Source organism: Haemaphysalis longicornis, unplaced genomic scaffold (assembly GCF_048455015.1).
Source record: "Haemaphysalis longicornis isolate Haplotype H1 unplaced genomic scaffold, Haemaphysalis longicornis Haplotype H1 scaffold_1, whole genome shotgun sequence".
Classification (NCBI taxonomy): Eukaryota; Metazoa; Arthropoda; class Arachnida; order Ixodida; family Ixodidae; genus Haemaphysalis; species Haemaphysalis longicornis.
The window spans coordinates 129,023,894-129,048,037 of NW_027526203.1; the positions used below are offsets into that span (position 1 = coordinate 129,023,894).

Below are 24,144 nucleotides of genomic sequence, written 5' to 3' on the forward strand. Positions count from 1 at the left end.
AAATCTTCTTGACCTGCTAGATGAACGATCACAAGACGTGCCTGCTTTGAAGAAATGGCTGGAGCAGCGAGGTAAATGGCTCAGCAGCGACATACAGAACGAGCTCATTGAAATCATGGCGCACACTGTGCAGCGGGACATCATCAAAGACATCAAATGCAGTCCATTTTATGGAATCATAGCTGACGGCACTACTGACGTAACAGGGAATGAGCAATTCACATTTCGTGTGCGTTGGGTAGACGGAATAACACTGGAAGTTGGCGAGGAATTTCTTGGCATGTACAATGCACCCGACAGCAGGGCTGAGACCTTGTATAAAGCCGTGAGGGACATGATTTTGCGTCGTGGCGTGGACTTCCATAACCTAAGGGGGCACTGTTTTGATGGGGCCGCGAACATGGCAGGCAGATTTACTGGCGTGCAGAAAAGGATTACCGAAGCGGAACCACGGTCAATATTTGTGCACTGCAGCAACCACTGCCTAGACTTAGCACTCCAGGAGGTAGCAAGGAACTGCGGTGTCGTCGGCGACGCTCTGAACATTGTAAAGGATGTTTCCAATGCAATCCTGGAATCGAAAAACAGGAAGACTGTTTATTCAAGCGTCGTACTTCCTCCGGGTAATGATGGCGGTGAGCATGCAGGATTGTTCCGGACCAAGCACCCTACTGTTACCACTGTGCCCAACGAGGTGGACAGTAAGAGTAAAATCAATGGAAAGGTTCGTTGAGAACTATGAAAGGGTGCAGGCGACTTTGAAGGAACTGCTAGAAGTTCAAAGCTCTCTGAGTGGCACAAGCAAGACAGCCATGAAAGGATATGAGAAGGTATTAAAGAAGTTCGAAACTTTACTAGGGATTAGCCTTTCTATAGCACTGTTTGGCCCATGCGAGCAATTAGCGAGGATTCTTCAATGTCCAGTTTACCGCGCTGCAGGAGCCAAAGAAGCAGCAGAAGCCCTTTGTGACCGCTTGGCAAAGTTACGGTCTGACGCATCATTTGACGTCCTATGGCAGCGCACAAACTCAAGGGCAAGAGAGTTAGGTCTAAAGGAACCTAGTGTGACTAGAGTTTCGCAGCCGCCCAGAAGGCTTCAGTTCACAGACAAGCCTCAGGAGCCTGCAGCGCTTGACACCAAGTCGTCACAGAGGAAAGAGTTTTTTGCCGCTATCGATCTTATTACCAACGAGATCCGACGGCGATTCGAACAGCCTGGCATGGAGCAGCTGATTGGCCTCGAGCGCATTTTCGCCGACGCTGCTGAAGGTCGATATTTCGCGGCAGACGACCTAAAGGATCTTTTAGGAGTACACGCTGCAGATTTTGACATCAGTAGGCTTTCAGCGCAACTCGTGCTTCTCCCAACGCTCCTGCGTGACGAGGGTCCGGCCGCAAGTGAACGCATTCTACAGACACTGCAGGGTAAGACTGCAGATCTGCGAGAGATGATGGACCAGGTTGTCCGGTACCTGCAACTCGTGTTTTCTGTGCCTGCGTCAGCTGCTTCAGGAGAGCGATCTTTCAGTGCTCTGAGGCGAGTAAAAACATTTTTACGCAATCGAATGACGCAGAGGAGGTTGACACACCTTCTTCTGCTCCACGTGCACAAGAAGAGAGCTGCGGAACTGCAATTGGATGCCGTTATGAGAGAGTTTGTGTGTAGAACGGCAGAACGAACCTCAACCTTCGGCCGCCTTTGAGAGCCTCCCCTGCCCTGTCCCTCCCGTGCCAGCCATGAAGCTCGTCTATCAGCGCTAATAGCTTTGTAACTATAGTGTCTACTTTCTTGTTTATTGTAACATTTCTGGAGTTTCGCCCGTTCAAATTTACTTCACTGAAGGAGCGAATGCTGAAATATTAAAAAAAAATGTTTTTCCAGCTTTCGAACCCGTTTCATCATTTGCGCAGTCTGCGCAAATGATGAAACTATTCCTTACTTCCTTACTTCTGAAACTATTTTAGAATAAAAGAGGCTACAAACATATGAATAAATACGAATAAATATAAAAGAAAAAATAATAGACGTCAACAAAATTATACCAATTAATAAAATAATAAAATAAAAATATATAAAATGGGCAAATATGAGAAATAAAAAGAAAACAAAACGTACAAAGCCGACAGACGAAATCAAGAAGCTTGCGGGTATAAATTGGTCGCAGTTAGCACAGGACAGGGTTAATTGGAGAGCTATGGGAGAAGCGTTTGCCTTGCAGTGGGCGTAGACAAGCTGCTGCTGCTGATGATGATGATGAAAAATACGGCAGTACTTTCCCCCCCACTCCCAAAATAGTTCCGGAGTCCCTGTCAGCATTAGCGTTTGGTTTTTATCAGGGCACGAATGGTGAAGAAATTGTCAGGTTTGCACTCTGACAGTAATAATCCCTGAAATCGGCTGAAAATTTCAAGCAGTGACTGTTTGCAGAGTTACTTTATGATTTCAGGCAGTTTTTATTGCCTTTGCGCACGTTGTTCCAATTTGTATTGTAGACCATTCTCAGACAGTTTACAACAGTTTAGGTTTCGTGTCTGCATCGCGAAGTTCATATTTGGCGCTACTACGCAGTTACCCAACTTCAAGCCTACCTGGTATGGCGTCTTGAGCGTCCGTTACTGATGCTCAAAAAAGTATGCCGTTCCTGATTTCCCCCCACCTACGGTAACCCGATTTCTGCGATAAGAACTGTCGATGAAAGTCCAAAGATAACACCCAGTCGCTAGATATCAGTTCCGACAAGGATAGCGCTTCAAACTGGCCTTACACACCGCCAGCTGTTTGCCTGCCAGTTTCGTTTCGATACAAGGTTATCTCTAGAGGCATGCTAGAGGTCTATTGTTGCTTCTTAGTTGAACTCTTTATTTGAACGGAGTCTCCAACAAGTTTTGTACTGTCAAAACAAGTTTTGCACTGTCAAAAATGTTAAGCGTTGCCGCAATGCAGGAGGCTCGTAGTGCTCGTCTCTTTCATTGCGCAACAGCCACTCGGCCAAAGTTTGCAGGCAAGATTCTAGCGCATCGCACCTCGATCCTGCAAGCAGGGCAACAACAGTGAGTCAGAAGATGATAATAAACCGCAAGCTTATGTTTTGAGAGATAAATAACAGTGAACGTCAACAAGCATCAACCATTGTGTTTATTTTTCAACTCCGTGCATGTTTTTCTGCAACGCGTACTTGTCCCGAATACTGTGCTGGCCGTAAATGCAAAGTGAGTCATTGACAAGAAGTGTTACGTGACGTGGGGACAAATTGGTGCCTCTGATAAGGTCAAACCGCTAGATTTCTTCTAGGGAACCACCCAAAATTGCATTTTGAAATGAAGGTTGGGCTTCACCGCATGGCACGAGCACCACGCGTGCTAACATTTTTTTTCTACCTGACAAACTGTTCCGCGCTAGCCAACATATTTTCTAGGAAGTGTTTTTAAAATGTTTCCCTACAAAATGTATATTAGAATTCTTTTATACTATCGGAAGTTTGTTATACACAACTCCTTTTTTATAATTTTCTTCGACAACTTAAATCAAATTTTTTGTCAGTTGACAAAAAATTTGATTTTGATTTTTTTTTTGCAACTACGATGTGTGAAAACATTTAAAAAACTGGTGTTATTGGAAATGGCGTTCAATCATCTGCATTTTTTGTTGCTCCAATTAGTGCCTAACCAAAATCTTTTCTTGGATCCCTAAAAATCGGTCAGTTTTTCCGCGGTAACGAACGTTAAGCACCAAGTTTGTAAATAGTTCTTGTATATATGTTTCTCTATATTTGAATTGTACCATAGAAGAGAAAGAAAAAAAAAAACGTGGTCATGTGGTCTGATGCAAAGCTCTACAGCACTAGGTCCTTTGTTTTGCAGTTTGCAAGTTCGAATCCTCAATAGCGCATGTTTGTTTTCTTTGTGTGTTATTTTTTTTGTGCTTGTGTAATGTTTGTTATACTGATTTCACCATTTTGTGCTGCAACTTTCATTGCTCTACGGGCGAGTTGGCAGAATGCGTGCACATTGACACTGATGCGCCGGCGGTCTAGTTGGCATGGTTTTCACATAAACACCAACTGCTTGCGGGCACAGTGCCAAATCAGCTGACTCTCGGCCTGGTGTAAACAAGCCTGTTACGACGCAGGGACGAGCCACGAAGCTCCAAAGGTGGGGGCAAAGTGCCTCGCATTTCAGCACTTCCTATGACACGGACGGCCCACCTCTGCCACCTCGTACGCCTCAACTAGTGAATGTTACGATTCTAAGCAGTGCTGGAAGGCTTGTTTTACGAATTCTATAGCCAACAACATGGCAGAGGTGTAGTATGCCGATTCCGGAGATATCGGAATGCCCAGCGAACGATAAAGTCAGATGCCAAGCATGTTGTTTTGCATAACCGAAACGGAAACTGGTTTGAATTCCAATTTTGGACATCGTCCAATCACGCCGCATCTTCAATACGCCGCAAATGTCGCAAGGTATTTTTTTTTCCGTTCAGGCTCTATAAATTAAATACCGCTTTATCGACTGGATAAACGATGAAAAGTGCGTTTATTTGAGCCAGTCTATGCGATGCAAACAAAAACAGTCTATGCGATGCAAACAAAAACAGAAGTTTGGCAAATTCACCTCAGTGTCCCTTTGATAAAAGTGGTGAGAGGCATAACTAAAAACTGACAGGTAAACTGAAAGTGAAATGGAGTAAGACAAGTCCTCCAACAGTCCTCCAACAGTGCTTCATCTCCAAGTCCTCCAACAGTGCTTCATGCAATTGCATGAAGCACTGCATTACGCTGCACTCGCAAGTGTAGAGTATTTCTTGTGCAGGAGTTGTTCCCACACGCACACGCATTTTTGCTTGCCCAAAGCCACCCCTTCCCCCAGAGCTCACTGCAGCATTGGTCAGTGCATGGTGGTGATGTTCTCCCCTTTGCACAGTGATAGTTTTGTGCATGCACCCCGAATGAGTTGAAAAGCAGTGAAGAGTCTGTGAACACACAATGCACACTGTTTAATAAGGACCGCATCCTCACTCAGCACTGACAGGAGGGCAAACGATCGTCCTCCAACTCAAACAGGATGCATGACAAGCTCTGCCCACGTCATGTGATGGGAAGGAGTGTGAAAAGACAGTTTCACACAAAAGGATAAGCCTACCCAACAAAGGTACCGAGGCACATTGATATGTCCGTACTGTTGCATCTGGAAAACTGGTAAGCAGCCTCTGCCAATACTGTTGAATCATTCACTGTTGCGTCTGGAAAACTTGTAAACAGCTTCTGCCAATATTGTTGCATCATTCACTGTTGCGTCTGGAAAACGGGTAAGCAGCCTCTGCCAATACTGTTGAATCATTCACTGTTGCATCTTGAAAACTGGTAAATAGCCTCTGCTAATGTTGTCACATCATTCCCTATGCACAGCATTGTATATCATAGTGCAATAAAATATATGTGGCAGAGATACTGTGCTTCTGCATTACCTACGCTGTTGAAAGTGTTGCATTCACATTCCAAACCCTGTCATCAACCACTTTTCATTTTACAAGGAAGACTTGGTGGGCTAGCTGGTAGGGCGCCTTGGAAGGGGTTACTTTGCATGTAGGCCAAGTCAGCTTCGTCTACCTGTGCACCATTAACCCCTTCACATTTTAGTGTCCCTTACGGTGAAAATTTTGGAACCTCTTCAGTGTTCTTTTCGATGTTCGCTGAGTAGTAGCGGTGGTAAGGACTGCGGCAGTTTACTGCTCGGAAAACGGGAGAGCAATGCCCAGCAGGTGTGTGTGGGTGGGCCACAGGGTGGTTTTCATGACAAGCACTGCAAAGCTGGATGCATCCAGTCCTTTTGGTGGCTTCTGAGGCAGAGTTGGGCACGCTTCTTCTCAGCCGCCCCAGCTGAAGGGTGGCCATCCTCTCGCGTACGCCAGTGGACGGAACCGGGAGAGCAGCTCCTGCTTGCCGAGGACCACAGAATGTCCCACACGGCCGCCTGGAAGCTCCCTTTGAGGCCCACACACCAGGCCACTAAGGACTGTCCGCTAAAACGAGCCGCCAAGAAAAGCGCCGCACACATTCATGTGCCAGCGAGTGCTGTTCCGCCGTTGAGACATGGGCACAATGCAGGCCTCCTCCTTGCAGGGGAGCCTGGTTGGCGTGCCCTGGTGGCCCCTCTTCCTTCCAGGCACCACCTGCAAGTACACAGATGGGTGTGACGCAGTCCCACCCACCCAGCTCGGGACAAAATGCATCCCACATATCGTGGGCTCAGGGTCTAAAATTGGGATTGTCAAAGTGTTTGCAAAATCTGCTTTCAATTATGTCGATGGCAACTCATTTGCCCTGGGATGCAACTGGTTCTGAGATCCCAAATTGCCAAAAAATTAATTTTTTTGTATTATGTAGTACTAGTAATATACTTGCAGTTTGCAAGTCCCAAAAAATGTGCCTGCAAAATATTACACCTCAAGTTAGTTACAAAGGTTAGTTACACTGAAATTCCCTAAATGACCATTTTCGCTTATGTCTCCAAACTTTGTGCCTCGTTTTCTAGGAACCAATTTTTGTTCCACAATGTCAACTGTCGGGTACAATATCATGGGATGCACCGGTCAGGTATGGATAGGTTTGGCTTCCCTCAAAAGCTTATGAACTGGGCAGGGCAATACAGCTGCAAAAATGTAACATTCACTTTACTAGTGCAGCATATTAGTACTTACTAACCTGACATGTAATATGGTCCTAGCTTTGGCAGTAGCAATGCTAAAATTACTTCTCTGGTACTGTTACACTCCCTTATCCTTCTAGGGCCCAAATGGATATGAAGTATTGTAGTCTTAAAGGGACGGACCACTGATTTTTGTCGTGTATACGTTCTCTAGCTCATACGAAAGCTAGCATTTTATATAGCCTGGTAACCACAAGCCAATTATGAACAAATAGGCGGAAATAAATTAAATTTGGCACCAAGCTTCCTGAAATCGGAAGGGTGGTGGTTAGTAGTGTAGAAACTTGACACTACGATATGTGTCCTAGTCACGTGACCTGCAAACCTAGCAGCTACTGCAACTGCTGAAATGTTTATTCATTTATTGAAAACCTTTTAACACGAGTATTTGTATAAGTTTAAACTGTATATGTATTTTTAAACATTAGCGAGTTTTAGCTGACCGTTTTTCACGGTCCGCTCCGCTCCGATAGCAAGCGGGAGCGCCATTGCGCATGCGTGGCCCGCTTGGCCGCGAACGGCATTGGCTCCGGTTGCACTGACCGTGCCGCCGATACCGGAGCGGACCGTCGAAAACGGTTAGCTAAAACTCTCTATTATGTTGAAAATTTCTAATACATGCCACCCACTGCCGCTGGGTTGCTCTTAGGGCGGCTAACTGCCCAGAATCAACGGCAGCGTTCAGTAAACAGACCCAGTGAAGGAGCATTGACGATTCTGCTGGAGTCAGGGGCATTTCTTCTGCCTAAAAATTCGGTTTAAGTTTCCAAATACGCCAACGGCAGCTTTAAAAAAAAAAAAGGACGCACCCGGGGAGAATCAAACTGCCGATCTCCACAACTTGAAGCCAGATTCTACCTATCAATCATTCCAACAGATGCTGCCTTCGCACAAAATAGAGTAGTGAATTAAAAATAAACACATAAAGAAATGAGAGAGCCTGCGATTCACATTTATTTTAGCTAGGGACAAGTTTTTAAATATTGCTTTTCATCTCGCATGCAGACGAAAGTATGTTCCCGCGCTACTGTATGTCATGGTTGTCAGAATTATTTTTGGGAGGACACATAAGGCTCGTAGATCTAAGAATTTCGATTAAAAAAGTTCTAGGGCGTTATCAGCAAAACTGTTTCTCGTTAAGGTGCTTTAACTCTTTCGCTACCGCCGGAAAATTGACTAATTTTAGAGGTCCAAGAAAACATTTTTTTTCCTGCAAAAAAATTGGTTAGGCACTAATTGCAGGAACACAAAATGCAGATTATTTAACGGCCTTTCCAATAACACCAGTTTTTTAAAGGTTTTTATATATCATAGTTGTAAACAAAAATATCAAAATCAAAATTTTTGACAAGTTGTCGAAAAAAATGAAAAAAAGGAGTTGTGTTTATCAAACCAGCGGTAGTGGAAAAAAATTAGAATATACATTTTGTAGGGAAACATTTCAAAAACACGCCCTCGAAAAAATGTCGACTTGCGCAGAACAGTTTGTCAGATATAAAAAAAAAAATGTTAGCATGCACGGTGCTCGTGTCATGTGGTGAAGCCTAACCTCCAATTCAAAATGTGCAATTTCGGGTGGTTTCCTGGAATAAACCTGGCAGTTTGTCATTATCAGAGGCACCAATTTGCCCCCACATAACGTAAAAACATCATGTCAATGGCTGACTTTTCATTTACAGCGAGCACAATATTTGGGACTAGCACGCGATGCGGAAAAAAACATGCATGAAGTTGAAAACGGAACACCGTGGCTGATGCTTGTTGTCGTTCACGGTCAGTTATCTCTCAAAACATAAAGCTGAGCTTTATTATCATCTTCTTACTCGCAATTATAGCCTTGCTCGCAAAAATGAGGTACGATGAGCTAGAATCGTGCCCTGCGATCTTTGGCCGAGTAGCAGTTGCGCGATGAAAAAGATCAGCACAACGAGCCTCCTCTATTGCAGCGCCACCTAACGTTTTTCAAATGAAACAGTACAAAAACTTATCGGAGACTCCGTCCGAATAGACAGTTCAACTAAGCAGCAACATTAGACATCCGGATATATCCTCGCATGGAAACGAAACTGGAAGTCGAACAGCTGGCAGTGTAAGGCCGGTTTGAAGCGCTGTCCTCGGCGGAACAGATATCTGGCGACTGGGTGTGATCTTTTGACTTGCATCTGAAGTTCTTATAGCAGAAATCGGGTTAGGGTGGGGGAAATCAGGAGCGCCGTGCTTTGTTCGAGGATCAGTCGCGGACGCTCCAGGCGCCATGGCAGGTAGCCTTGAAGTTGGGTAACTGTGTAGTAGCGCTAAATATGAATTTCGCGATGCAGAAACGAAACCGAAACTGTTGTAAACTGTTTGCGAATGGTCCTGGGGTAAGTAGAACTACCACAGTACTTAGAACAACGTGCGCAAAGGCAATAAAACTGCCTAAAATCATAAAGTAGCTTTGCAACCAGGCACTGCTTGACATTTTCAGCCGACTTCTGGGATTATTACTGTCAGAGCGCGAAGAGCCACGGTGTTCCGTTTTCAACTTCATGCATGTTTTTTTCCGCATCGCGTGCTAGTCCCAAATATTGTGCTCGCTGTAAATGCAAAGTCAGCCATTGACAAGATGTTTTTACGTTATGTGGGGGCAAATTGGTGCCTCTGATAATGACAAACCGCCGGATTTACTCCAGGAAACCACTCGAAATTGCACATTTTGAATTGGAGGTTGGGCTTCACCGCATGACACGAGCATCGTGCATGCTAACATTTTTTTTATATCTGACCAACTGTTCCGCGCAAGTCGACATTTTTTCTAGGGCGTGTTTTTGAAATGTTTTCCTACAAAATGTATATTCTAACTTTTTTCTACTACTGGTGGTTTGATATACACAACTCCTTTTTTATCATTTTTTTTCGACAACTTGACAAAAATTTTTATTTTGATATGTTTTTTACAACTATGATATATAAAAACCTCTAAAAACTGGTGTTATTGGAAAGGCGTTAAATAATCTGCATTTTGTGTTCCTGCAATTAGTGCCTAACCAATTTTTTAGCAGGAAAAAAAATGTTTTCTTGGACCCCTAAAATTAGTCAATTTTCCAGCGGTAGCGAAAGAGTTAACTACACAACATTCTAATAGAAACAACTTGTGGACTGGATATAACGTAGGTCCCAAAAATCCTCATTATATCCGGTCCCGCACTATAGGTGGTTACGTTACAAATGGTCTACACAGTATAATGCAATGATTTCCATTTCCCAATATAAGCAGGCTGGACTAAACATGATTGGGCAGGTATGAACCGTTGTGTGTCTGTACAATACACAGTGATGTGGGGAGCATTTCTGTTACGTGCTTTTTAGGTATATGAACACCCTTTGTCAAAATTTTCTAGGCCAATCCTGAGTCTTCTCGACCACAAAGAATTCAAAAAATAAGCTGTACCTTCAAACGTGACAAAAATATATTGTGGCAGTAAGAAAGGAAGGTGTTCCGGCATAAAAAGTTTCAGCCTCACTTGGGACGTAAGCTTGTAAGTTGACTTTTTGGAGGCCTGCACGTTGCCGGCTTGGGCTAGAAAATTACCCCTTGCCCGATTCCCCCCTCCCAGGTCGAGGTTACTTGGACCAAGGCTCGAAAAAGCCGTCTTTTGGCCATTGCAGTGGCAAGAAGTGTTGCAGACACTGCGGGGTAGGACACACCTGAGCCTCCTCCCGAGCAGGTCAGAGCTCCTGGTGCGTGCGGCCTCCCCTGGTGTCCTGCGGGTTAAAGGCCCAGAAGGAGGAGGGCAGGCCCTGGACGTCGCGGTGGCGCTTGACGAAGGCGCTGAAGGAAGACACGCAGTTGCCCACAAAGTGGTTGGCTAGGCCCAGGATGGCCAGGTCCGTGTGCGGGTCACTTGGCTCCCGGCGCACCGCCCGCACCTGCACCACAAGGGGGGGAAGGAGGGGGGTTCCTAAACACCAGATCCCTTACTATGGGGGCAGAAGGCTGCAGTGTGAGCGGGAAATGTTCTGCACAGCTGGCTTTTTGAATCAACCAGAGGCCACTGTGCGCAGTTCATTCTCTATCACAAGGGATACGAAAATTCCTGCAAACTCAACTGTGCTTGCAGATTAATTTCCTAGAACGAGATGCTTTAAACGTTGCTCGAAAGATTTCACCGAGCAGGACATCTTGGTAGCAGTGCGAGATCTTGCACCGCACTGCCTCCGTGGTACCCTGACCTTTGCCACACAAGGGCCCGAGGCACAGTCTCACCTGGAGAGGCTTGAGGGCTTGGTCCAGCTGCTCCAGCATGGCATCGTTGTCCGTGGCCACGAAGACGGAGCGTGCCCGCAGGGCCCGCACCACACGCACCAGCTGGCCACCAACCGGAGGGAGAACAGATTTGATTGATTGATTGATTGTAGGGTTTGACACGCCGACGCAACACAGGCGATGAGGCGCGCCGTAGTGGAGGACTCCGGATTAATTTCGACCACCTGGGGATCTTCAACGTGCGCCGAAATCTCGTACACACGGGCGTTTTTGCTTTTCGCCTCCATCAGAAAACTGGCCCCTGCGGCCAAGAATTGAACCCGCGTCCTTGTGCTCAGCAGCGCAACGCCTCAGCCACTGAGCCACCGCGGCGGGTCGAGGGGAGAACGGGGGGCCTCCCCGTCACCATCTGTTTCCCACTAGTCAGTGCGTGGACACAGCTACTGGCACAGAGGACGCTAGGCTCGACATTGGTGGCCCCCAAAGCCATCAGAGCATCATCTACAATCGCAAGCAAAAGATTTCTTGGCTAGAGAAGGGGTCTCCCTCATTGAGCACACGGAAGACTGCTCGCTCCGTTTGTTCGCACAGAAAAGAGCATGCTTGTGGGTGAAAAAAGCAGCAGCCCATAAAAATGTTCTGCCATCACAAGCTGTGGCTTTGGCCTCGTGCCAGGAAATGAACCTGGGTAGGCTCAAAATAGGCATTAGTGGTTCAAGGAACGATCATTTGTTTCGTTTCTTTGTTTGACAAGAATAAGGTATGCAGTTAAGGGCAATTGTGACCGCGAAAAGTAGTCACACAATGGGTTACTGAAGGCCTTTTGAAGACCTGTGTTGGTGATGAATCACCCATTTTTAATTACACTAAAACCTCCTTACAAGAGACACTGTTGCAAGAGACACCCGAAAGCGGTTTGGTTGGCTTTCCTATGTTCGCCATGTTAGCGACATGGCATACAAGAGATCTTGGTTACAAGAGACACGTTTTTTGGTTCCCTCGAGTGTCTCTTGTAACGAGATTTTACTGTAACACAATCTCTCGAGAACGTACCCACCTGGGCTGCCCATTGTTCTATGGCTAAACTGATCAGAAAAATTATCATCCGGTGCCGGAAAACAGCACTCATTAAAGCAACAGGGAAGAACATTGCACCACCGCGTTTCCCTCCGAATTTATCACCTCGAGAAATGGAAAAGTGGTGCCAGCCATGCTAAGGCTAATGAGGGCAGCAACCATAGGCAGTGGACTACATACAGCAATGTACACATGCATATGCACGCACACACAAACGCAAAAAGATATTCTTCTTGGGTGCACGCATGTTATGTGAAAGGTGCAGCTGGTGTGAGGGGCTGTGTGGGCCCCTTGTCAGTGCAAGAAGAATTAAAATGAAACGCTAGCGGATAGCAAATGCCCCTCTTTACACAGCAAGCCCACACTTGTTCATGCTTTGCCGTGACGAAGCAGCAATCATACGGAGAAGTAGAAAACATGCCGTATTTGCACGATTCTAGTGTGCCCACGATTGTAACGCACAGGTAAGTTTACTTAGGAAAATTTGAAAGGAAAAAGAAAATTATTTCATGCCGATTTTAATGTGCAGATTTAGAATTGGATTTTGGGAGGAGTTCATGTCTATGAAAATTCTGCTGGCTGCCTTGAAGCCGATTTCAACTTTGGGCCGAATTGTAATGCGCACACAAATTTGGTAGCTAATTGTGGCAAAAAAAAGGTGCGCGTTAGAATCGTGCAAATATGGTACGTAGTAGCACTATGCAGTGTGTCCCCTTGTACAGCCGCTCTGTGGAGCCTCTCACTGAAATTTGTTTAATACCATATTTTTTGGAGTTTTTGTGACGCAAGTTTGGAAGGGCAGTTTTCATGGGTCGTTTTCCATAGAGTATGTTGCGACTGGGGGGTAACGAGAGCCATCATAGCATGATAATAAATGCAGTTCTTGTACTTGTACATACATATATGGCTTGTTCTGCGAAGATAACTTTTGTGATTTTTTCTTTCCTCTGTCGTGAAAATCGGGTGCGCGTTACATTAGAGTAAATACAGTACACAGCGACACAACATTTACATCTGCACAATAGAATTGGTGTCAATTTTCTTTTCTTCTAATTTTCCTGGGTAAACTTACGTGCGTGTTTTGTTTGGGGGGTGCGTTAGTATTGTGCAGTATGGCAGGGCAAAGCGAACGCGTATTGCAAGAGCGATGGCAGGTATAAAGGTGCTACAATGGCCTTTAAGCAGCAAGTGGAGAGAATAGCAAAAAAAAAAATAAGCAAGCATTTTGTATGGTGCGCTAGCCGCGACATTCTGTTATCCTGTGCAATGCACATACTTAACTATACGCTTTGGTAGGCTGCACCCCACACTAAAGGCGACCTAAAAGGTAGCAAATTATGCTTATTTTTGAAAGCAATGCATAGAATGGAGCAAAGAGAACGTTTTCCAGCAAAATAAAAAAGAAATCTTGTGCCTTGGCAAAATGTGTTGTTGCTGGGGCTGAAAAAACTGGCTCGTCTGCCCCGTATGCTACTGCTGCTGAACAGTGAAGCGCCTTCCGCACTTGCTCAGCAGGATGGCGGGAGTGTTCCACGCGAACCAGCGAATGTGCGCAACCGGGTTTGCACCCACAGGGCAATGGAAGGTTGCTTTTTTCACCCAGACCCTGCTGGGGAACATAATCATGGAACGGGAGCACAGAGCTTGCTGGTTTTTTTCTTCTCCCTATGTGCAGGGTGGGCGGTGAGGGTATGTGATCTGACCTCGCTCCATGGAATTGCCAGGCACAAGGAGTCGACGAATGAGGCTGCATATACCTACTTTGCTGACAATTGAAACGCGTCAATTGGTACGCAGCTTTCGACACTTGCCGCTTGTTTCATTCGCTCACGGGCTTAGGCTATTAGCGCTTGAGGCGCAGCGTACTCAGAGCACGGTCTTTTTAAACATGATTCACTGATGGGGTTCGCAATAAAAGGAGCGTTTCGACCAAGCCACTATGATGGAGCACCACAGCAGTTCATTGTGAACGGATTCTCGTGTGTGCTGCTCAATCATTTGTGCCTTCTAGCCAAAACATGTGCGCAACAGGGGATTTATGTAGGCACATGAGAGGTTCCACTGCCCTCGCATTTTCCTCGATGTGCTGGCAAGCCAACTTTGCCTGCCCCTTTGCACGTGCAGCCAACGATGTGCTCCTTAGGTTTTACTTTGAAATCTCAAACTGGTGTTCACTGCATTCCACCAGTGCTTCTAAACAGGAGCGCTGGCGATCGGGGGGCGACCCTGTCCCAGCGTTTCTCTTTCTCAACCCTCTGTCCGTGGCAAGATCGAGTGCCTATCATTATCGACATGGCAGGGCAGCCATAATCCCACATTTGCACAACCCATGGCAATGCCACATTACTACAGAAAAATCCAGCGGAGGTTTATCTCCTTGTGGAGAATGAAGACAAGGTACTAAAGGGACGCTGAAGTGATTTGTAAACATTGTGGGATTACTAGCGCAAATTGTAGTCTGGAGTCTCTAGGCCATGTTTTGACCCCTCTCGCTCCATTTACGCGACTTTATTCAGTAGAAAAATCAATTTGAAAATGCTGTCCCGCTCTCTGCATCCTCCTTGCCAATTTACAACGATGCTTTGGACAACGTCAAAATGAGATGGCTTGGCCTGACTACACCACTGCACGGCTCACCGACCCTCTGACAGACTCAGTCGGCCCAGCGTTTAGTCGACCGGCCGCCGGTGTGTCGTCGTAATTTGTTCGTTCAGTTGAAACTAAGCCACGACACATTTGTGCCTGGAAGAATGTGCTTTTAGTTTGTCAGTTTGTAGACTGTATCAAGCTCTAAGTCCACGTCGCTCCACACAAGCACACATGCGACGCTTCCCTGGCTGGTACGCTAGTAGAAAAATCTGAGAAGAGTCAGTGTACTAAGGAATTAAAATCAACTGAAACTTTTATTGTACAGCGTAAAACCAAGGGCAAGGAAGCACTTTTTTGCGCTGGGTTAAGAACTAGCACAGCAGTAATCAGCACGACGACACATCTGCGAACGCTTTCCCGCATAAGGAATGCAGTTGCTGGAGATGAGATATTTGTGGAAATTTGGGGGACGCTTACTGCACGCGCGCTATTCAAGAAATCGTCATCTAAGCTGCTTGAAATGCGAAAACTAAATAAAAGTGTAAACTGGCTATATATTATATACTTTATATTTCCGCACCTGGCAGCTCTGGCTTATAGTGAGTAGTCTGCGTAAGCCTCGGCTAGTGATTACTACAATTCCAAGCCATGCTGGTAGGCTTATCTGAAGCATTTTACAGCCGACAACATGGCAGAAGCGCGGTATGCCGATTACCGAGATATCGAGAATTTCCAGCCAACGATAACGTCGGATGCCAAGCATGTTGTTTCACAGAACCGAAACTGAAACCGGTCTAATCTTGGACATCGTCCAATCATGTAGCACCTCTTATGGACGTCACTGCTTTAGTTGGTGTGGCCGCCGAGGACCGCACATGGTAGTTTTTCTTCTTTCGGCCTTTATAAAATAAATACTGCCTTATCGACCGGATAAACGATGGAAAGTGTGTTAATTTGAGCCAGTCTACACAGTGCAAGCAAAAACAGGTACTTGACAAGTTCACTTCCATATGATATTGAGACGCATTTTCGGGGGGAAAAGTGCGTGTTAGAATTGAGTAAACACAGCTGGAAAAAGACACTCATGACGCATGCGCAGCGAAAATAACCTTGTGCTTCATAAACGCGCTCATTTGGCTCCTGATGGCTTAAAAAGTGGAGCAGGGAATGTTGAAATCCTGCTCAAGACTACTTTGAAGACTACTCTGAGGGGAAGAAACCAGTGCACACGAGAACGGTGCCAATGCGGTACCTGCAGCCCCGAGACTTGAGAAGGAGCCACTTTTCCACAGGTACTCCCCGAGGGCCAGCCCTGCGCTTACCTGCTGGGTGACCGTGTCGGCCGAGGGCAGGCAGGCCTCGGGCGGCAGGGGCCCCCGCTCCCCCTGGTAGCCCACGCACTGCGGGGCCGAGAAGAGCAGGGGGCTCGCCGACAGGTGCTCACACGCACGCACCTGCACCCGCACGAAGAGGCTGCTCAGGGCCAGCTGTCACTCCTGGTTTGGTCGTACATGGTTTACCTTTACACTTATGAGGTTCACATCTCATCCCTTCCAGGTCTCCCTCCCCCCCCAACTTCCAGACGAAATTCTCTGCACTGTGCCCCTGTGGGTACTGTGCCCCGAGACACTGTGCTACAATGATGGTGACAGTAGGAGGCAGCTGCCAATAGCCAACTCTTCTTCCTCCGCAGTATGTTCAACACCCTCCCGGCTACTCGATAAATGGAAGATGCCGAACATAACATGATGAGTTCAGCAGTCATTCAGCGCCACTGTGTTCGATGCAGGCCATTGTAGAAACACTCGTTCAAGCTCACTAAATGGGCCGTTATGATCAGAATCGATGTCATGTCTGTGTTAGCTGCACCTTGGTAGTCCTTTCTTCTATCTCCATTTGCGCGTCTTTGGCACCTGTGCTCTGAGGAATCGAACAAGTTTAAGCGGCTGGTCTGAACCGTCGTCTGTCCTGGATGACGACATAGCAGCGCTCCCTCAAGCTTCATGTGGCATGCGCGTCAGAGCGCTTGTCGTTCCTTTTTAAGAAATCCACGTATCGGCTGGCCCTTTTTGTTCGTACAGATCCTCCTCCACGTGGCTACCCGTTCCTTCCTCGTGCTTCCGATCCGTGGGAAATTTCTCACGTGCTTCGGTAGACCCTTGCTTAGGGTGCGCGTGTCTACCTGCATGCTGCAGGCCCACACAGTTTCACCGTTTTCGCAGTCTTTGAAATGAGGTCAGTGTGGAGCAACTGGCCACTTTCCTGCGGTGAATGACAAACGCTGTTCAGACGGCGTTCTGTGACGTTGCTGTACTGTCACTCGTGTTTAAGGTTGCCACGTGGCCAATTTTTGACCGGCCCGACCGGTTTTTTTAAACAGCGGGCCCGTTGCCGGTCCATACCTAAAACCGGCCGTCATTTGCCAGTTTTTTGGCCATCATGCCAAGATTATGATCGTTCTGGCGTTTTATAAGCATCAATTCAGCAACTAAGGGGATAAATACGTGCTGCCAAGCTGCACAAAGACACGTGAGCAAAGAAAATACGTCACGTGTTTCCAGAAAATCACATTCACATTTTCTTTTTAGATACGGTTAGTCACTTTCAGTACAAACTTTATGCTGCTTTCACACTAGGAAAAGCTACTATAACCAGTGTTGAATCTCCCGATGGGTACGCATCAGTAATGATCAGCATCATCATGTAGTTTGCCCGTGTCATTAAATATGTTGAATCTCCCGATGGGTACGCATCAGTAATGATCAGCATCATCACGTAGTTTGCCCGTGTCAGTAAAGTTATCGTCCCCGCGAAGGGCAGCCATGGCCAGAGTCTCGATTGTGTCGTTGTTCCGTAACATTTTCTGGTGCCGTTAAACCCGGGAGGATGACCGCACGCGAAGACAGAGACCACCTACGTCCCCTCCGGCTTGAGGTTCCTAGAACCCCACGATTTCGACTGTTCCGCTGATCAGCCCCGCCCTCAGCCGGAGGTCGCCATGGCTGGCCCTGATTTCGTACTGACGATCGACCGTATGCGTGCTACGGATAAGTTGCGCCGAAAGCGACGTATCCTTCGCGACGCAAGTACCAGACTGCTCAAGGCAGCAAACGATCTTCTTGAAGCCGTCTCAGCGACTCCTCACGACCTTCAAGAGGCCATTGACCTTCTGAAAAGTAAGGACACCGCACTTTATGAAGTTGAAGTGAAAATTGTAGAGCTTCTGGACGATGATACGGTTAAGCGATATAACTTTGACGCATTGGCTTACCGAGAAACCATAGATCATGCCATCAACCGTCTGCGCTCTGCTTTGAACTCTCGCAAGGCGCCTGGCGTGACAGCCACTACCAACGGCACATCAGGCACGCCGATTTTCCCTCGCCCATTGACATCTGGGCTCAACGGCGTTCGGCGCGAGCACAGTGACTTGTCCGAGATGGAGCTGCCAGATACGGGGTCGTTTACGTGTGTCACGCCGTGAAAACGAAGGGAGAGTGCACACCGCGTTGTGCACATGACGACGTACAGAACATCAACTGGGGATAGCGTGACGCCGGCAGGTCCATCGGAGTACAACTGCTCTATGACAGCATTGCAAGAATCCGTTCCGTACAACGCTGAGAAGGGCTGTGTACCTCAAAGCGGCTGCCTAGCTCAAACCGAACAAGATCAGGCGATTGAGAACAATTTTTCTGACAACGTTCCGCAAGTCCTCGTGCAGGAACAAGCCATCGTTGCAATGCACGATTCAAGGTTCCAACATGCCGAAGATGATCCTCAGCGGAAGGACATGCAGGTGGGAGCCAGCACGGAGTTAGCTTCGAGTGTCCCGGAGAAAACTAAACGTGACGAACGCGAGGCCACGCGGGCCGCAGAAAAGGACGACTTAGTGGATCCCGTTCAAGTAGACGACGAAACACTTGAATTTAAGGACGTGAACAAAAGGATAGGGCTGCCACGGTTTGATTTTGAGTTCGAGTACGTCTTTGCGCCCAACTTCATAAAGAGTGAATCGTTGCCGCACCTTCGGAAAGGCCGACTAGCACCAATCTCAGTACTCGGGGAGGTTTCAACCGAACACAGATATGAGTTCCGTATTCCTGGAGATAGAAGATCTGCAGCACTTGTGTTTACTTCTCTGAACTGCGAGGAGACCCAGTGGACTGGTCGAGAACAACGAGAACCATGCAGAGTGCCGACAACGAGCACGAAAATGAGCCCGTCAAGAAAAGAAACTTCCGAAAGATTCATCCGAAGAAGTTACAAGATTTTTCTAAGAACAGTTCTCGGCTGTCTTTGCACGATCCACCGCACCAACAAGACACTGACAGTTGCGCGACAACGCCTTTCGGGAAATGGCTGCAATACTATGGAATATCTAACCATTCAAAAGGCTGGGTACAGAGTTTTGTGTACATCCCCTTCGCTTTGGCGACACCAGGCTGTGCTCAAGGCTGCACGATGGCGCATGCACCGCTGGAGACAAAAGAGGACAGCTTCTCCCGACAGCTCTTTCAGGATTGACCTTATGGACCGGAAGCCAACCTTTTAGGATTGTGGCCTTATTCATCCTCGCAGCGATTTTCTCGCGGGCGGGAGAGAGATGCGACCAGCTTTTGAAAAGGACGCCTGAGCGGAGGCCACGGGTCGCCAAGAAAAGCAGCGCTGTCACGAGGCTCAGGAAGAACTGACCAGCGTGGTTACAACCGAAGAGTAAATATTCTGCGTTTAAGGCTGGACCACAAATCAGCGTAGGCGAGTTCGAAACGAACCAGGAGCGGCGCATCAGCTCGCGACGGAACGAGGCGTTCAAGGTGCCACTCAACGGGGCTCCTTCCACAAACATAGTCCATAAGCAACGTGTTACAGGACGCAGGAAAGGATCGGTTCGCGCTGCAACGCTTGTGCCAGCCAGAACATTGAAGGACGCTGCTTGTGCACTTAATAGCAGACGGGAACGTTGCGCGCGCGGGAGGATGTTGAATCTCCCGATGGGTACGCATCAGTAATGATCAGCATCATCATGTAGTTTGCCCGTGTCAGTAAAGTTATCGTCCCCGCGAAGGGCAGCCATGGCCAGAGTCTCGATTGCGTCGTTGTTCCGTAACATATTGCATGACAAAAAAAAAAAAAAAAACGTGGCGTCTGTTCTTCAACACAAATTCAACCTTCTATATACCCCCCCCCCCCCCCCCCGCTTTCCAGAAGGGCCGGTTTTCTTTTGGGGGAAAGGTGCAACCCTACTCGTCTTGGTGCTATAGCATTTCTGCTCAGTGCTCTGCACTCACTTGAAATCATTAAGCTAAGTATTTCAAGTATGTACATGTTGTTGTATGGTCAACCACCAATGTCGTGTGGCACCCGCAGCAACATTGCGGGAAATGCGTGTCAACTGGCCACGCTCTAGCTAGCGCAAGACAGTTTGAAACACGCACTTGTTCTCGGAATAAACATGTACCGCGGAGCTCCCGGGTCCGCCTCTTGCCTGCGGCACACACCTGTGACCGTTCTGGTGCCTGAAGCTGAGCGGAAGCATCGCAAAAAACACAGCCTGCAAGGACCACAGTCAACTGGACAACGCCCAGAAAGCTATGATGGATTGCCGCAATGCCGCGGCAAGTTAGAACTTGCTGGCCTTCACCTTGATCATTGGGAACGACTGCACAGCCATGGAAAACAAGGCCACACTGACCAACAGAGACGCCTTCTCAGAGTATGTCGTCGTGTATTATTCAACCTCCCAACCTGTTTTGCTTCTTGTCGCCCAACGAGTGGCCCAAATAGCGGAAAAGGTTTCAACGCTTCCACACGTCATCACGCCTAAGCACAAAGCCGGAAGAACACCAAGTAAATGCCTTAAAGGGGCCATGAAGACAAAATACAAGTTTGGTTCATTTAAAAGATTGCCGCGTTAGAATCATGCTGACACCGCTTTTAACGTAGACTTCGCTCAAATAAGCTGTATAATTAGGAAAAAAGGGAATGGCCCTGCGTCCCACTAGCTCATTTCCCAAAACAGAACCTATGATGTCATGTCAGCCAGCTCTGCGATTGGCGGAGGCCAGAAAAAGCAAACCTGAATTAGGCAGAACCAAGCTTGCCGAACAAGCTATTTGTGCATAAATTTAGGGCACATTCTTTTTATATTAATAAGAATGGTGGGACAAACAGTGGAAGTTACGAAAGCACACATAAACATAGAAGTACACCGATGCGCACTGCTGTTGGTACTGCACGCACTATGCTTGGTTTAGATGCACAGGACTGCTGGGATTTGGGGTTGTCTCAGACGACACTGGCCGAATGACGCAAGCGATGGTGTCTTATGTGACCATATTTGTTGAGCGAGCACCATGTTTCACGAAACGATTAAAAAACAAGCCAGGTTTAAATATGGTCACAAAAAAAACCAAAGGCAGAAGCAAGTCTCCGCTTCACACCAAGTTTAGTGGAAAGACCTGTTACTATGATGTCATTGGAAACGTCGTTCAAACACACGTTTTGGCATGAGAATCAAAATTTTAGCTTAAATTGATTAATTTTGCCCTGAATACAGCATCATTTGCTTCCGGACAAGTGGTGGGGGCACTATAGAACACGAAATCTTTTGAATAAAACAAACCTGTATTTTGTCTTTATGGCCCCTTTAAGGTCGGCATCTTCAGCACATTTCAGCTTGCCGCTGGTGAAGCAAAACATGCTTCCCGCACTGGCTTAGGCACTCTGTCAGTTTTCTGGCAGATTAAGCTCGCTGAATCGACCTTTATCGCGCCATTTGGAAGATCTCACTTCAGTTGTCTCCCATTTGGCATTGCCTCAGCGCCAAAGATATTTCAGAGACAAATGAACACCATCTAGGAAGAAATGCCACAAGTCTTTTGTCACATGGATGGTATCTTCATTTGGGGAGCTACTGAAGAGGAGCACGAGACTCTTAGTACAGTTCTAGGACGTCTCGCCCAAGCGGGAGTCACGCACAACGAGGCCAAATGCCTGTTCAACGTTTGAGAGCTCATCTACCTAGGGGGGAAGGTCGGCCAGGAGGGCATCCGACTGGATGAAGCCTCCAAAATCAAGGCAGTCAGAGAGATGAAACCCCCAGTGAACAGAACAGAATTGCAATGAGTACTAGGCATGGCAACATACCTAGCTCGGTTTGTTCCCAACCTCGCCGAGGTGTTACATCACTCTGCTCCTGTCCAAGAAGAAACAAGAGTTGTATGGGCTTTTTATCAACAAACTGCTTTTTACAAGTGGAAGCAGTTACACCAAGCACCGACGTCTTAGCTGCTAAGAAAACAGCCGTAACAGCTGATGCTTCTTCAGTTGGACTTGCAGCCGTTCTTCGTCGACAACAGGATAAAGGGTCATCACCTACGCTTCTCACCTCTTGACAGACCCAGACAGGCACTACGCACAGATGGAGGAAAAAGCTCTAGTCTGGGCTGGCGACAAGTTCCCAAACTACCTCGTCAGTAAGCAGTTCCGTTTGGAAAGACGCTCATTCCAATGCTGCCCTCCAAGGCAGTGGATGGCCTCCCGCCACGGCTGCAGCGTCTGCATATGCACATGGCATAGCCTACATGTCAGGGGGGGGGAGGGGAAAAGAACTTCTGGCTGCTGCGACATGCACCGCTCGCACATTCAGGTCCCTGGGATCCAGTGGAAGGAAAAAGTCGAGAGCTCCGTCTGCTTCGCAACATCGAGCGTGCCAAATCAAAGCGGCATGCCTGCAAGGACAGTCTGAAGGAAGACAGTCTGCGCATCCAGCAAAGACAATTTTCAGCAAGCAATGGCCACCTAGAAGAGACCTGTGTCGGGAGGTCAAGCAGTTCTTCCATTTTCGCCATGGGCTGCTTCATGAAGATGAAACAGCTCTGTAGCATGGGACCAGAGCAGTAGTAGTTGCTCACTTGTGCCAACCAGCTATCCTGCGGCTACTGTATGAAGGACATTTTGGAGTCATGAAGCCGCTGGCAAAAGCGAAAGAGACAGTCTGGTGGCCCGCAATTTCGTGGGATATCGAAGGTGTGGTCAAGAGCGTTGTCATAAACGTGCTGAAACCACCATCAGCAGGAAAGTGCCGCTCCTGCAAGCCCAGATCATATATTGTCAACGCCGGAGATGCAATTGTGCATTGGAATCAAACCCACCTCGTTCCTCTCTCTCAAACTCATCGTGGGTCAACACATGAAGCGCAAGGAGCTTCACTGCAAGATGAAGCAGCTGGTGATGCCAGGATACACCGCACAGCCATACCTCTGATAACCGCTCGGCCAAAGAAGGATACCACCTGAACCTCCCCCACACACGCACTCACTCTCAGAATAAGCGCAAGTCGTGAAGCTACCGGGTCTGCCTCTTGCCTACGGCACACAGTTGCAACCATCTTTAAAGCACCTGCAGACGTGAGCAAGGCACGCGCGATGTGCCTTTGAGTTAGGCGCGGCAGTCTAATGAAGCTGGTGTGATAATGCACAGAGCACATACCTAGCAGGTGACAGTCTACCAGACAGCCGCAGATTCATAGCTTTCTCTAGTGCCACGCAAGAGTGAATCACAAAAACATGCTGCCCATGAAAATACCATAACAGGTATCGGGAGTACTGCCCCTGGGAACTAGGACGGTTGCTCTGCACGAGATCTGCCACGACACTGCTACCATCTTTCCATTTCGGCGACATGTTTGCATATTTTTGCAATTCTCAATGCATCTGCTAATGTCAGCCTTCTGTAGCATCCGTTAGTAGCTTAATATAGCCACCAAGAGGCAGACCTGCCCAGCCATTCAAGGAGTGGGAACGGGCAAAGTTTTGGCATTCCGCATAACTGGATGAAGCGGAATTGAGGCACCTTCCAATTTCTCAGAGTAGAACTGGAATGGAATAGGGTCTGCCCATTTTGCAACACCGGTGGGCAGCTTCTGGAGTGCCACAATGTCAATGCCTTCTTGTCAAGAAAGCATTACCTCGGTGCCTAGGAGCGCGAAGCTAGACAAGTTCATCATTTTTCTCGTGTAGCATAATGGGGGGAAAAAAAAAAGTAAAGGTAACGGGTTAAAAAAAAAGCCAAATTCGCCAAACAGGGGACTGTGTCAGCACACAGCTGGGCTTTCTTATCTAGAGGGTGTTGACCAGGGCAGCTTGAGCGCCACTATGTTACCAGGATGCAAAAAGAGATGCAACAGAAAAACAAAGACAGTACAGCGTGTTGTTGGGCTAGTTGGTGAATCATTTTTAAGAGTTGAAAAAACTGCGCATAAAGGACAAGACAATAAGAAAAGGACAGGACAAAGGACAAGACAATAAGGAAGGGACAATAAGGAAGACAAGACAACAGCAAGACAATAAGAGACAACAACAAGGGACAACAAGACAATAAGGAAGGGACAGACAAAGGACAAGACAATAAGGAAGGGACAGGACTACGCCCATCCTGTCCCTTCCTTATTGCCTTGTCCTTTATGCACAATCTTTTGAACCCTTAAAAAAAAACGTCTTTTCACATCCTGATAACATGGT

At 47.3% G+C, this 24,144-nt stretch overlaps 1 protein-coding gene across 1 annotated transcript in view; it reads right to left on the reverse strand.

The window, feature by feature from the left end:
* Positions 1-4,740: 4,740 nt before the first annotated feature.
* LOC144179822 (GDP-fucose protein O-fucosyltransferase 1-like) overlaps positions 4,741-24,144 on the reverse strand; it is a 43,202-nt gene continuing 23,798 nt past the window's right edge. The window contains exons 5-8 of the mRNA XM_077708256.1: positions 15,943-16,074; positions 10,955-11,056; positions 10,396-10,617; positions 4,741-6,172 (exon numbers count right to left, since the gene is read on the reverse strand). Of these exons, the coding sequence (XP_077564382.1) occupies positions 10,417-10,617; positions 10,955-11,056; positions 15,943-16,074 (435 nt within the window). The 3' untranslated portion in view covers positions 4,741-6,172; positions 10,396-10,416. The remainder of the gene's footprint in view (positions 6,173-10,395; positions 10,618-10,954; positions 11,057-15,942; positions 16,075-24,144) is intronic.